The sequence below is a fragment of the Cervus elaphus genome, chromosome 7 (assembly GCF_910594005.1).
Source record: "Cervus elaphus chromosome 7, mCerEla1.1, whole genome shotgun sequence".
Taxonomy (NCBI): Eukaryota; Metazoa; Chordata; class Mammalia; order Artiodactyla; family Cervidae; genus Cervus; species Cervus elaphus.
In genome coordinates, this window is record NC_057821.1 from 18,851,763 (window position 1) to 18,864,946 (window position 13,184).

The 13,184-nt window shown below is 43.7% G+C and overlaps 1 protein-coding gene across 1 annotated transcript in view; it reads left to right on the forward strand.

Moving 5' to 3' along the window:
• The first annotated feature begins 4,339 nt into the window (after nucleotides 1–4,339).
• The window catches only part of CDC5L (cell division cycle 5 like), a 45,079-nt gene continuing 36,234 nt past the window's right edge, over nucleotides 4,340–13,184 (forward strand). The window contains exons 1-5 of the mRNA XM_043907626.1: nucleotides 4,340–4,595; nucleotides 6,898–7,001; nucleotides 8,373–8,534; nucleotides 9,103–9,230; nucleotides 10,618–10,717. Coding sequence (XP_043763561.1) covers nucleotides 4,551–4,595; nucleotides 6,898–7,001; nucleotides 8,373–8,534; nucleotides 9,103–9,230; nucleotides 10,618–10,717 — 539 coding nt within the window. The 5' untranslated portion in view covers nucleotides 4,340–4,550. The remainder of the gene's footprint in view (nucleotides 4,596–6,897; nucleotides 7,002–8,372; nucleotides 8,535–9,102; nucleotides 9,231–10,617; nucleotides 10,718–13,184) is intronic.

A 13,184-nucleotide genomic window follows, 5' to 3' on the forward strand; every position in this document is an offset into this window, starting at 1 on the left:
CACATGGAGAGACCCAGCCTCATATCAAATAAGAAGCCCCAAATCCCAATGGCTTGTTTTCTGAAGAAATGTGTCTGAGTCCAGCAAATACAGAGAGGGTGTGGGGGCAGCTTCTAGCGGTGATGGTGTGAGCATGGGTGTGACCATCTGCCTAGAAATGTGTTCTCTTGGCTGAGCGGAGCGTGGGCTGGAGAAAAAAAGCTAGGGTTCTCTTGGAAAGAGAGGACAGAAGGAAGGTATGGGGCATAATTATGCTAAAAATCACTGACTGTCTATTTGAAATTCAAATTTAACTGGGAACTCTGTATTTTTATTTGCTCTATCTGGAAACACAGAACAGAGGTGGCACATAGGAGAGGAACTGGAGATGAAAATGGCAAGGCTCTGGGATGACTTGGATACGAGTGGGAGAAAAGTATGAGAGAAGGGAAAGTGGCAACAGGTGGTGCTGTTGCCAGGGCAACATGTGGTGTCCAGACCATATAGTGTCTTCGCTCACCTAGAGAAAGATGCTCTCTTGATGGACACGGTCTCGTGGATGCACTACTTCACAAACTAGATTTCAGCCTCCATTTGTCCCTTATGCGATGAACCACTAACCTAACCATACATGCCAGCCCTGTGCTATCCCCTGAAATAAGGAATACTGGAGAAGTGTAGGTTTTCTAGAGGGAGCTCAATTTTTTTTTTTTTTTTGGCTCCACCATGCAGCTGAAGAGGAACTAAAAAGCTGCTTGATGAAAGTGAAAGAGAGTGAAAAAGTTGGCTTAAAGCTTAACATTCAGAAAACTAAGATCATGGCATCTGGTCCCATCACTTCATGGCAAATAGATGGGGAAACAGTGGAAACAGTGACTGACTTTATTTTTTTGGGCTCCAAAATCACTGCAGATGGTGATTGCAGCCATGAAATTAAAAGACGCTTACTCCTTGGAAGGAAAGTTATGACCAACCAGATAGCATATTAAAAAGCAGAGACATTACTTTGCCAACAAAGGACTAGATAGTCAAGGCTATGGTTTTTCCAGTGGTCATGTATGGATGTGAGAGTTGGACTATAGGGAAAGCTGAGCACCGAAGAATTAATGCTTTTGAATTGTGGTATTGGAGAAGACTCTTGAAAGTCCCCTGGACTGCAAGGAGATCCAACCAGTCCATCCTAAAGGAGATCAGTCCTGGTTGTTCATTGGCAGGACTGATGCTGAAGCTGAAGCTCCAATACTTTGGCCACCTCATGTGAAGCGTTGACTCATTGGAAAATACCCTGATGCTGGGAGGGATTGGGGGCAGGAGGAGAAGGGGACAACAGAGGATGAGATGGCTGGATGGCATCACTGACTCGATGGACATGAGTTTGAGTAAACTCCAGGAGTTGGTGATGGACAGGGAGGCCTGGCGTGCTGCGATTCATGGGGTCGCAAAGAGTCGGACATGACTGAGTGACTGAACTGAATTGAACTGACCATGCAGCTTGTGGGATCTTAGTTCCTGGATTAAACCCAGGCGCTTGGCAGTGAAAGCACAGAGTCCGAACCACTGGACCACCAGGACTTTCACAGGAGCTCAATCTTTGGAAGTTGAATTTGAGAAACCTGTGACACATCCAAGTGGAACTGTTCAGGATGTAACTGGGCAGGTGAGTTTGGGATCTGGTATATAAGTGTGGGAAAAAAAAATCAGTCTCCTGTGAGAAATGTAAATCTGAAGCACCAGGGCATCCCAGGGCACCCCAGAAATAACGATCATGAAGATGAGTGAGAAAAAAATTACAAGCTACAACTGATACACCACAAGGGAGTATTGGGCTAGGTGAAACTCAAGCCAATTTAGATGATTAACCATGGTTAACATTATGGTATGGATTACTAGCATTTAGGATGCATGGAATTCCATTTTGTAGTAACTGGATGCCCAGGGAGGAGCTTATGGGTGGCAATCTGGTAGATGGAGGGCAGGACTGGAGGACCTGTCTTGAAATTATATGTGCAAAGCATCAGAGTATTTCTACTTAAATTCCATATCCTTATTTGGGGAGATGATGAAGATGATGAGGGTGGCTACCCCTAGCCCCTTGCCATGCCTTGGGGTTGTCACAGGCTTTGACCCTAATTTTCACCCTTTCTTGCACAGTTTCTTGATGGTTAAAAAAAGGGATATTAGAATTTCACTGGGACATGCATGCATTCAAGGGTGTGTTGGGGAACACTTAATAGGGCTTCTCTGTCCTGTTGGGCAGGTTGTACAACACATGTCCGTAAGGGGGTGCAGTTTGTGTCGCGGACATGGGTGATCTAATTTTCTTAGAGTAAGTGTCCTGTTCTTCGAACATCAGTAGTTTGTTGACAGTTTTCCACCAGGTGTCAATTAAAGTGCCTGCAGGAAGGGGCACCTTTTTCTAGTTGGTAAAAAGCTGACATAGAGGGTAAAGGTGGTCCTGAGTGGGAAGGAGAAGGCTCTTGGGATGTTAGATCTGGAATGGCTTTTGAGAGAGGATAGGTTCAACTCTGCATAAGCTAGGAACCTGGCTTATAAATAACAGAAACCCAACTCTAACTGGCTAAAGCCAAAAGGGGAAGTAATCATTAGAACTCAAGGACAGGGATGCACCAAGGACTAAGGAACAGGTTGCATCCAGGAACAGCGGCACAGCCAAGACCTAACTCTGTCTTTCTATACTCTCCTCTCTGCTTCTCTCAATGCACCTGGGACCCACTTTCCTCCCTTCTTCCTCTACATTGTACAAAACATGGTGGCAGACAACTCCAGGGTGTCACATGTTAGAGATTCATTGGCTAGCAGAGAGACCCGCCTCTTCTAGGTTTCAGTGTCGGAATTCCTGGGGAGGAGACTTAACTGGCTCAGCTTTGATCAGCCCAATTGGCCAATGTGTGTGTGACAGAGAGACAAACTATGACGACGGCAACCGAGTGGATGTTGAGGCTGGGGTGGGGAGGAAGTAATGGTCACGCATCCGACAGAAGAGCACTGCAAACAGAGGTCCTGAGATAGAAAATGGTTTGTCACCAGTCACACAGCCAGCTGACAGCAGAGACAGGAATGGACTGACATCTTACACGACAAACGGCAAAGTCTGTGTGTTCTTCATAATCTGACACTGTGTCCTCTTAATAAAGTAGTGATTTTATTAATACAAGTTTCCATTTCATGGCAAAAATATATATAATCAGAAAGTTCTGTAGCTTTTTCAGAAGAGGCAAAGGGGAAAATGAATAAATACAAAGAGAAAGAAGTTAGTTAGATACGTAGGGTGTATCCCAGTCCCCTGAATATTTACGTCCCTTCCAGGACTAGCTCCAAAGAGATGTTTTTCAATGGAGAAGGAAACCAAGTGAGGTGGAATCGCAGTTTAGCAATCCCTATCTCACTGGGTTTTTGGTCTCAACTAATTTGCCCGTCAGATTTATGAGGTATGAACTGTCAACTCCACTTTTCAAATGAGGATACTGAGATTCAGTATGATTATTACTGACGAAGGAACCAAGATTTCAACCCCGATCAAGTTGGCCTAATATCAGCGCCTATCAACGGTAGCTCTCTGCTATTAATATTAATCCACGTAGACTGAAGAGCAATAAATGGAAAACTCTGACATGACCGTTTCTGGGATAACCTCTGATTACCTGGGCTTGCGCTTCTCGCAATAACAGTTGCCATTTTTGTGAGCACTTCTTATGCATCAGATACTACGATGGGTTTACGATCTCATTTAATCCTTGTTAGTTGCTCAGTCGTGTGCCACGCTGCGACCCCATGGACTATACCCCTCCAGGCTCCTCTGTCTATGGAATTCTCCAGGCAAGAATACTGGAGTGGGTGGCCATTTCCTTCTCCAGAGGATCTTTTCCATTCAGGGATAGAACCCGGGTCTTCCGCATTACAGGCAGATTCTTTTACCATCTGAGCCTCCAAGGAAACCCTTATTTAATCCTTAGGACAACTCTATGAAGTTGGCACTATTATTATCTCCATTTTGCAGGTTAGGAAATTTAGATTTAAATAAGCTATTGTCTTTCCATGAATATTCTTTGAATAAATTCCTGGTCGTTGAATGCTTAATAAAGTGGTAAATTAATAAATTACCAACGCTATTTTTAGACCAGCTGAGCTTAAACTCTACAGGCGAGACGTTCCTATTCTCTGCCACGACGTGACGTCACGACTAATCCCAGGACTACATTCCCAGCCAAGAGCCAACGCCGACATCTCGCGAAAACAGTGGTTTCTTCCAACCTATCTTGGGCATGCGCGCGGCTTCGAGTCCTTTGGCTAGAGTGGTTTGATGGTTTTCTGTCAGTCTTCCTAGAGTGGAGCTTTACCATCGAGGTACTTATTTCCTTCCAGTCACTCCAGTTCTCGCGAGACTTGCTACTCCTGCTCTTTCCTCACCCCGCCCCCGCGCTTGCGCAGAGCTCTTCAAAGCAGAAGGTCGCGCTTGGAGGAAGTGGCGGCTTTGGGTCCCGTGGCCGCCGCGCCGTTACTACTTCTCGGACGCTCCGCTCGGCCGTTTGCCGAGACACCCCGCCGCCAAGATGCCTCGAATTATGATCAAGGGGGGCGTGTGGAGGAATACCGAGGTAAGTCCTCTTTTCCCGCCGCCCGCTGCCCTCCGCCCCTCCGGCTGCGGGTGCGCACGCGCGCAGAGGTCCGGGAGGCGGGGAGGATGCCTTCAGGGTCTGCGTGGGGGGCGGTGCGGGGCATTTACCCTGTGCCTGGTCCTCAGTTATCTGACCATCTCAAGGACAGGGACCGTGATTTAACCGCTTGATTACCTGCTAGGCATTCGTTAGGCCCTCAGTGAACATTTGTTGAACTGACGCGCCCTCCGCCGTGGTGAACTCACAATGGGAGGGGGGCACAGGACAATCGCGATAGTCGGTCTTCTAAGCTCCCCACCCCCACCCCCGGTTCCTCATCCTAGGCACCGCGACTCTCTTTGCTATTCAAAAATGAAGAGGTGCTGTGGCCACAACTTTGTTCTTTCCTTCCTTGCAGAGGGGAAACAGTTTGAGTGCCAGGTCCTAAATACCCGGTTGTATCCGCGTCCCCGCGGTAATCTGTTACCGCGGCGTAACTTGTCCGCCCTCCCGTCACCCAAGGTCTGTCTCTTCCGCTTCATCTTGGATAGTAGCCAGATAGGCCTACCATAGTCTCTTTGCTTCCAGAAATGTAGTGGATCGTGCCATTGGTGAACCAAAGAACAGTAGAGGACTAAAATAGAAACAAGGTTTTAGTGCAGTTTCTGTTTATAGTGCACTGAACTTGTCAGTTTCCCTAGCACACTCTGTCTTTTTACATATTTCACCTTCTTGGAGTATCCTTCTCCTGCTTGGCATCTTTCTGACCTTCCTTCAAAAACAGTTCAGAAACTCTTCTGGAATTTTTGCCTGGTCATCTGGTTAAAAGTAGTTGCACCCGCAGTGGTCCCTGGACACCTGTTTCATCCATGTGTTATGGTTTGCTTTTGTGTTTTTTGTTTTGCAAGCATCACATCCTGTGTGATGCTGTGATTGTTAACCTCTCAGAGACTCAGTTTTCTAATGGGGATGATAATAATACTTATCTCTCAGAATTAAATGAGTCACTACATTTGGAATATTTAGAACAGAGTCTGGCACATAGTAATCTTTCATAAAATAATAGCTGCTGTTTCTTTTCCCCAGTAGGCAGCACTGCAAGTGGCCAGGATCAAATCTCCTTATCTTTAGAACCTGAGACAGAGCCAAACAAAGTTTGCTTGGGAAATTTTGCTGAATGGATCTAGTAGGGTAGATAACTGTAGTATATACTTAGTTGAAGATGTGATTAAGTATAGCAGTACTGCCACAAAGTTAGAAATTAAGTCAGTGAGAACCTTGCCTCACAGCTTGCACAGAGGGGACCAGGCTGTTTCAGTTGGAGAAGAGATGACTTCTGAGGGAGAGACAGATGTACCAAATCAAGTAACAGCAGGATTCTGATGCTGTGGCCAAAGCCCTGCAAGTCTTTGAGTCTCAGATGTTAGGGGTGTGGAGTGGCACGGAGTGGCTCACATATGAGGCATATAGCTCAAGTTCATTGTGGGGAAAAAAGCCTAAAAGTAAAATGCCTTGAGTGCATTCATCTATGGCTCTGATTCCCTGATGTCTGTGGTTTAGCCTGACCGGCTCCCTTGGGATTGGCAAATTCCTTATTGGAATGGGTGCCCTGGTGAAATAGTATCTAGAGACTGGGGGAAATTAGAGGCAGAGTTGACTGGTGACTTAGGGGAGAAATACTTAATTCTTAGGTTAGAGCTGAGATGTGGATTCTTAGGTCAGAGTGGGGGCTGTGGAACTGGAGAGAAAATGCTGTTCATAAATTGGGAAGCCTGAATTGGAAATTGGATTCACTTGAGTCTTAACTTTTTGAGGGCTGGGTGTGTCCTGTTTTATCCTGTTTTCCCAAGTGTTGATACACAAGACCTGATACAAGGCTGGTGTTCGGGCAGTGTTTTTTGAGTGAATGAGTAAATGAATGAACCATAATCTTTTTAAGAGACTAACATCCACACATTGGAGAATCCTTTTTAAAATCTCTGTCAAGTAGGATTTCTCACATTGGGCTGTACCCATTCCCAATTTTTGGATGGTATTGGGGGAGGGGTTGTGTGTAAGGGAGGGTAGGATGGCCTTCTAAGGGAGTTCTTAATTTCTTTCTTTTCGTTGATTCCGGGTTGCTGTTTTTTTAAATTTTTATTATTGTAATTAAGTTTTATACTTTGGTTTTAAATTTAGGATATATGTGCGTGTTTATATCTCTTTCTCCCTAGCACAACCCAGTTAGAGTTAATTTAAATCTTGTCTTTTCTCACTTGGAGTTTTGTGAATGAATACATTGTTCTCCTTTGAAAAATTTTAGGATGAAATTCTGAAAGCAGCGGTGATGAAATATGGGAAAAACCAGTGGTCTAGGATTGCCTCACTGCTGCATAGAAAGTCAGCAAAGCAGTGCAAAGCCAGATGGTATGTATCAGCTAATGAGTGGAAAACACAAAATGACCTTCATTATGATGAGGAAAATGTCATTTCTTTGAACCTTACCAAAGAAAAGCAGGCATTGTGATGTAACAGAAAGTAGGGAGAGGGAGTTGGGAATTTCAGTGTTAAGAATTAGCTGTCTTTTGCTTCCTTTGTGGTCTTAGGCAAGCCATTTTCTGTCCCCTCTCTCCTTCCATTATTGTCCTCCAGTGGTCGGACACTTGGCCCTAACTCATGGAGATGAGAGGCTCAAATGAGTTAATGTTTGAGAATGCTTTGTGAAGCATGAAATAAAACTAATTTTGGGTACAGATGGACCCCAGCTTATAAAAGGATTGTATTTCAAAAGTTTGTAAGTTTATTGTTTTAGAACTTAATTTCCCAAAAACATAAATGAGAAATGTTTGTTATTTTTCTAGGGTAGCTTTCAGTAGTTGAGTTTCCTCATTAATGGTTGAAACATTACATATTTGGTTCCCCAGACTATAATGTACCCCAACATTATATATGTGGTTAAAGGGCAGTGGACACATTAAGTTCTTTACATGTGTTTTTGGCATGAGTGATCTGGCCCCCGCAATGACCCATGTGGTACTGGGATCATATTTTGGATTGTATAAGGGACCTAATTTCCTAGGCACCTGAGTAGGGGAAAGGATCAGAACGTAGAGATTGGCCTACAATGAGGAAGATGGTCCTCAGCCTGTGTAAGTGGTTCTGATTTCTGCTTCTCTTAGGTGGAGCTAAGCTCCTACCCCCATGTTTGGTAAGGCTTATATATGGTTTGCAGGCTTCTCCAGCTAAGAAGACTGGATGGAAAAGCTGGGTCAGGTGGGGCATTAGGAAAGACAGTTATGACAATAGTGGTTTTACTTAAACTCACCACACAAAAACATACAGTGTTGAAAACTGTTTAGTGAGTATAAGTCAGATGCTTCAGAAATAAGCCAAGGTGTAAGAAATCAAAACATGAGAAAGTACGATAAAAACTGGAAGCACTATGAAAATATGAGGTAGTTTTATCTTATTTGCAAATAATTTCGATACCTCTAATAAAGTATAAGGTGAATGACAGCAGTTGATAGTTGAGAAGGAAGGCATATTATCATGTTTCAGTCAGGTTACCTTTTTAAAGCATTACTAACTTTGCATAATTAAAATATAGTAGAATTTAGTGAAATAGAGTATTTGGAATGGGATAAGTTTAATAGGGAATAGTCTGTTGTAAAAAAGAACATTTTTTGTGATTGAAGGATGAGAGCTTGCATTTTTCAAATGCTAGAAGTTAGTATGTCTAAAATGTAAATATTCATGCTGGGTGACTGATTAAAGTATGAGATGATGTCTTTTAAATAGGTATGAGTGGCTGGATCCAAGCATTAAGAAAACAGAGTGGTCCAGAGAAGAAGAGGAAAAACTCCTGCACTTGGCCAAGTTGATGCCGACTCAGTGGAGGACCATTGCTCCAATCATTGGCAGAACAGCTGCCCAGTGTTTAGAACACTATGAATTTCTTCTGTAAGTGAACCTCTAAAAATGGTACTAAAATGTGTGTATATCTTCTGAATGAGGCTGAATAAACTTTTAGCATTTTCTATCTTTAAACATTAGTTGGAGATCTGAATAAAGCCAGAGGCACTAAAGCTGTTGGATAGTACATTCCAGATCAAGATTATGTCTCCAGTTATATACTTTTTAAAAGAATAATTTAAACATATTACACAAATCATACATGTTCATAGAAATTAGGGGGAAAAAATAAAAAAGCAAATAAAAATCACCCGTAATTACACTGCTGAGAGTTAACCATTGGAACACATTAGTTGTTCCACTAAAAGCTTTTTTGTGTAGCTCTACTGCATTTGTGATTTAGGAAACATCTTTGATGCTATTTGATGGTGAGTGGAACCACTGAAATTAGAAATTTAAAACCATCTCTTGTAGGTGAAGCAATAAAGAAATGCTTTATTTTGTTAATGCTCATCCATTGGATTTTTGAAAGAAAGAATGCTAGCACTAGGGAACCTGGTATTTCTAAGACTGAATGGTGTGGTGGTGTGATTGATTACTCTGGGTTCATTTCTAGGGATAAAGCTGCCCAGAGAGACAATGAAGAGGAAACAACAGATGATCCACGAAAGCTTAAGCCTGGAGAAATAGATCCAAATCCAGAAACAAAGCCAGCACGGCCTGATCCGATTGACATGGATGAGGGTAAGTGTACTTTTGTGAGGAATTTATTTCTTTGGTAACCATAGACTCCTCAGGCTTTCTTTTACCTCTGAGTTCTTTTCCAAACTTCTTTGACTTTTTAGAACTGAGGTTCTGTCTGCAGTTGTTACTCTAAGTCTCTTTCCAAATGCGTCCAGCCTTCTGTTGTAGGGTAATTGCTTTTTTTGCATGCTGTCCCTTTATCTTTTAATGTTTCAGTTCACTTAGTTAAGCAGTGTGATATTCCTGGACGTTTTCTGGTGGCTAGAGGTAAGCTCTTTAGGACTCTGTTGTCTTTCCTTTTCTGAGGAATGAGAAGTCTGGATTTGGGGTCCAGTGCTCCTATTAACTACTTCAGACAAGTAGTTTGAGTTTCGTGAAAAGGCAGCTCTGTAGTACCATGAGGGAGACTTATGATGCCTTTTTGAGACATTGAATCAGGAATCAGAGGAACTAGACTTTAGCTTAGTGCCATATCTGCCAAGTATTAAGCTCTTTGACTTTGGGTAAGTCATATAATCTCTCTGAACTTTGATTCTGTTTCCTGTCAGATGTAGAGTAATAGTGTCTGTCTTACTTCACAGGGCTGTTGTGAGCATTCCAGTGAATATTTGTTGAGTTTTTAATGTAAAAACTTGAAGGTGGTGGTTCCCAAAGGCATACTGGGGCTGGGCTGGCTGCATCACTGTCAAATGGTGAACATTAAAAAATACAGGTACCAGGGCCTCCCCAGGAGATCTGACTCAGTAAACTGGGGAAGGGGAATGGAGGGTAGGGTAATCCTGGAATCTGAGATTTTCGTTTTTTAAAGTTCACTTGTGATTTCATTGGACACCCTTGTATAGGAATTGCTCCAAGTTATCAGTAATGAACTGTATTCTACTCTGGGAAACTATGGAAAATGTACTGGAGAAGAGAAATAGTTCTGAGCGAGAAAAATCAAGGAAAAATGATACTGAAGATTATCAGTCCCCTTAAAATTAAGTAATAGCTTTTCCCCTTAAAATTAAATAATAGCTTTTATAATATTTCACAGTTTGTGCTGTACCAGATAGTTGATGATAGTAGAGGGCATAATAATTATAGCCATTGTTCAGTGAATATTTGCTGGATGCTTTGCCTACTTCATTTTGGTTAGTTCATCTCAACATCTCTGTGAAGTAGGAATTCCTGTTTTGTAAATGGTGAGATGTTGTTATCTCAGAGTCACATAACTAGTGAGTCATGGACATGATTTTTAACTTAGATACCTCTGGCTTCAAAACCCAAGCTGTTTCCTTTATGCTGCACCATATAATGATTATATTGATGGGTTTTCTCATCTTAAGCACTAGGGTACATCTCTCACCTTGCTTCTGTTGGAGAAGAAGTTAATTTTCTATTTTTGCAGATGAATTGGAGATGCTTTCTGAAGCTAGAGCCCGCCTGGCTAATACTCAGGGAAAGAAAGCCAAGAGGAAAGCAAGAGAGAAACAGCTGGAAGAAGCAAGGTATGGTTGCTTCCATCCATAGTTGACCACTTAGTCTGTGCATCCTTAGGTCTGGTAAAACTTCATCAGCCCTGTTTGGTGAATGACAATTAGAGTTGTCTCATTCCAGTTTTGGTAATACTGCTTAACTTCCTTATTGCTTTGGAAAAATCTTTTGTATATCTTTCTTAACCATTTCAGAGTAGTTATAGAAAAAATGCATTTAAAATCAGTTATTTTTACTTTTGACTGCTCTGGGTCTTCATTGCTGCGAGGGCTTTTCTCTAGTTGTGGTAAGTGGGGGCTTCTTTAGTTGCAGCGCACAGGCTTCTCATTGCAGTGGCTTCTCTTGTTGGGGAACACTGGCTCTAGGGCGTGTGGGCTTCAGTAGTTGCGGCTGCCGGACTCCAAAGCACAGGCTCAGTACTTGTGGCGCATGGGCTTAGTTGCTCCGTGGCATGTGGAGTCCTACTGGACCAGGGATCATACCTGTGTCTCCTACATTGGCAGGCAGATTCTTTACTAGTGAGCCACCGGGGAAGCCCCAAAATACATGTTTAAAAGGAATTTTGTAAGACATGGCAGAAGTAATGCCCAGGTATAGACGTACGTATGTGTCTTGGTGTGGTGTATTCTGTTAGCGTAGGAGATCTTCATTTGTTGTAGCCATCTTGCTGTCAGATGGCTGGAGGACACACTGGGCTCCGTGCCTTTGGCATGACTGCCATTAGTTACTCTCGTTGATTAGTGTTGGGAAGGCACCGGCTGTGAAATAGGAAGCCCGTCTGAACTTGGGAGTAAATGAGCCTTGAACCACGTTTTAGGCTGTTATAGAAATTTTTATTTAAAAAATGAGTGAAATTAAATACTGCCCTCTGCTCAAGGTTTTCTCCACTTTCCTCTTCTTTTTGGTTAGATCCATATCCATTATTGACTTCATTCCTAATGGTCTAGAAGCCAGGATGAAGTGGGTAAAGGGGAAAACCTGAACTTTATGAAAGCTTATTAGATTTTGGAATTCAGGCTTTGAAGTAACCTCCCCAGCCTCCATAACTGCCTTTTTGGTCCTTAAGCTGAGAAGTATTTCCTGACCTGATGACTAGCATTGTGCTGATGGTTTCCTCGGTCATGATCGTGAAATATCAGGTCCTGGGATGAAGGATTCTTTCTTGCCAGAGGATGCTTTCCAGAGCTGACCAAGCACTAGCCCAGAAGAGTTACTTATGACGGGAGTGTGATTGACCTGGGACAGTGAACAGACACTAAGAGGAGGTACTACATTTTCTGCCCAGTCTCAGTCACCTTTCTATTTTGCTTACTGTTTAAGGTTGAGTAATGTGAGTAAGGTTAAAAAAAATTGATTTTCCATTTTTGTCCATGGTGGTTTGGGGACTCAGTGTTTTGAGCCTTTTAACCATGTGAGTTCGACCACCATGTGAGTTGGATCACCTTGTGAATTTTTCCCCTGGACAACCAGCGAAGGGTCCCCCACGCCCATCCACTCTTGTGACCGCTTGTTCACTTGTTAGTGACTAGCAGGCAGGGTTATTTTAGGGAAGTCTGTTCTTCCCTTTCCTCCCCCAGAAATGTGAAGCCTTTGATGTTGTTCTTCGTGGGGGCAGTCTTGGGTGTGGCCATAGCCGCCTGGGGATGAGGTGATTTTGGCCAGACTTGCTTTGACATCCTTTTCCCTGGGTACACCCAGCTGTTAGACTCTGCTGACTACCAGCTTATTGCTGTATTGGTTTCAGCAATGTCTTGAGGCATAAATTGCTCCACAAACTGATCCAAAGAAACTTTGGCTCCTTTGAAGGGATAGTTTCTGAGGTCAGTGTTTGATATTTGTTCTCATCCCAGGAAGGCTTCTCCCACTTTTCGAAAGGGATTGATTCTGGCAGACTATAGTCGGCCTGCAGTTTAGCTGTATCTCCAAAGAATCTATCAGATATCTGTTGCCTTTTCATCACAACTTCTACTGTTTTTGAGAGTGCCCTGAGGCCTGAGCCTCTCCATCTCCTGTTGCAAATGAAAGTCACTTTCTTTGGGGAGAGCTTGGAATTCTCTATTCTGTCCCATAGGCTCTGATGTACTTGTTCCTGCGTGACACCCCACTTCAGAAGCTGAGTGCTCAGTGTCGGGGGTGGGGTGGGCAGCCGCCCCAGAGCTCCTTGGCTTGCCTCCCCTCGCGTGGAGCCCTCATGCCACAGGCCTAGCAAGGACTCCTGGGGCTCCAGTGTCCTCAGCAGCACTGTGCCCGAGGCAGAGCCTCTGGGCGGGAGGAAGCCTGTCCTTCTCAGTGACTGTGTCTGGACTTGGCCTCTGCAGTGCTTCCCTGGAGGCGGGATGAGAAATGCTGAGGTCCTGCCTCTCGGAATGAAAGCCAAGGAGCTGGAGGGGAGAGAGAGCCCTGTGTTCATGTCTGTACCAGTGTGGAGTGGAGTGTCTGTCTCCCTGAGCTGGGAGCTGGAGGGCGGGAAGAGAAGAGGAA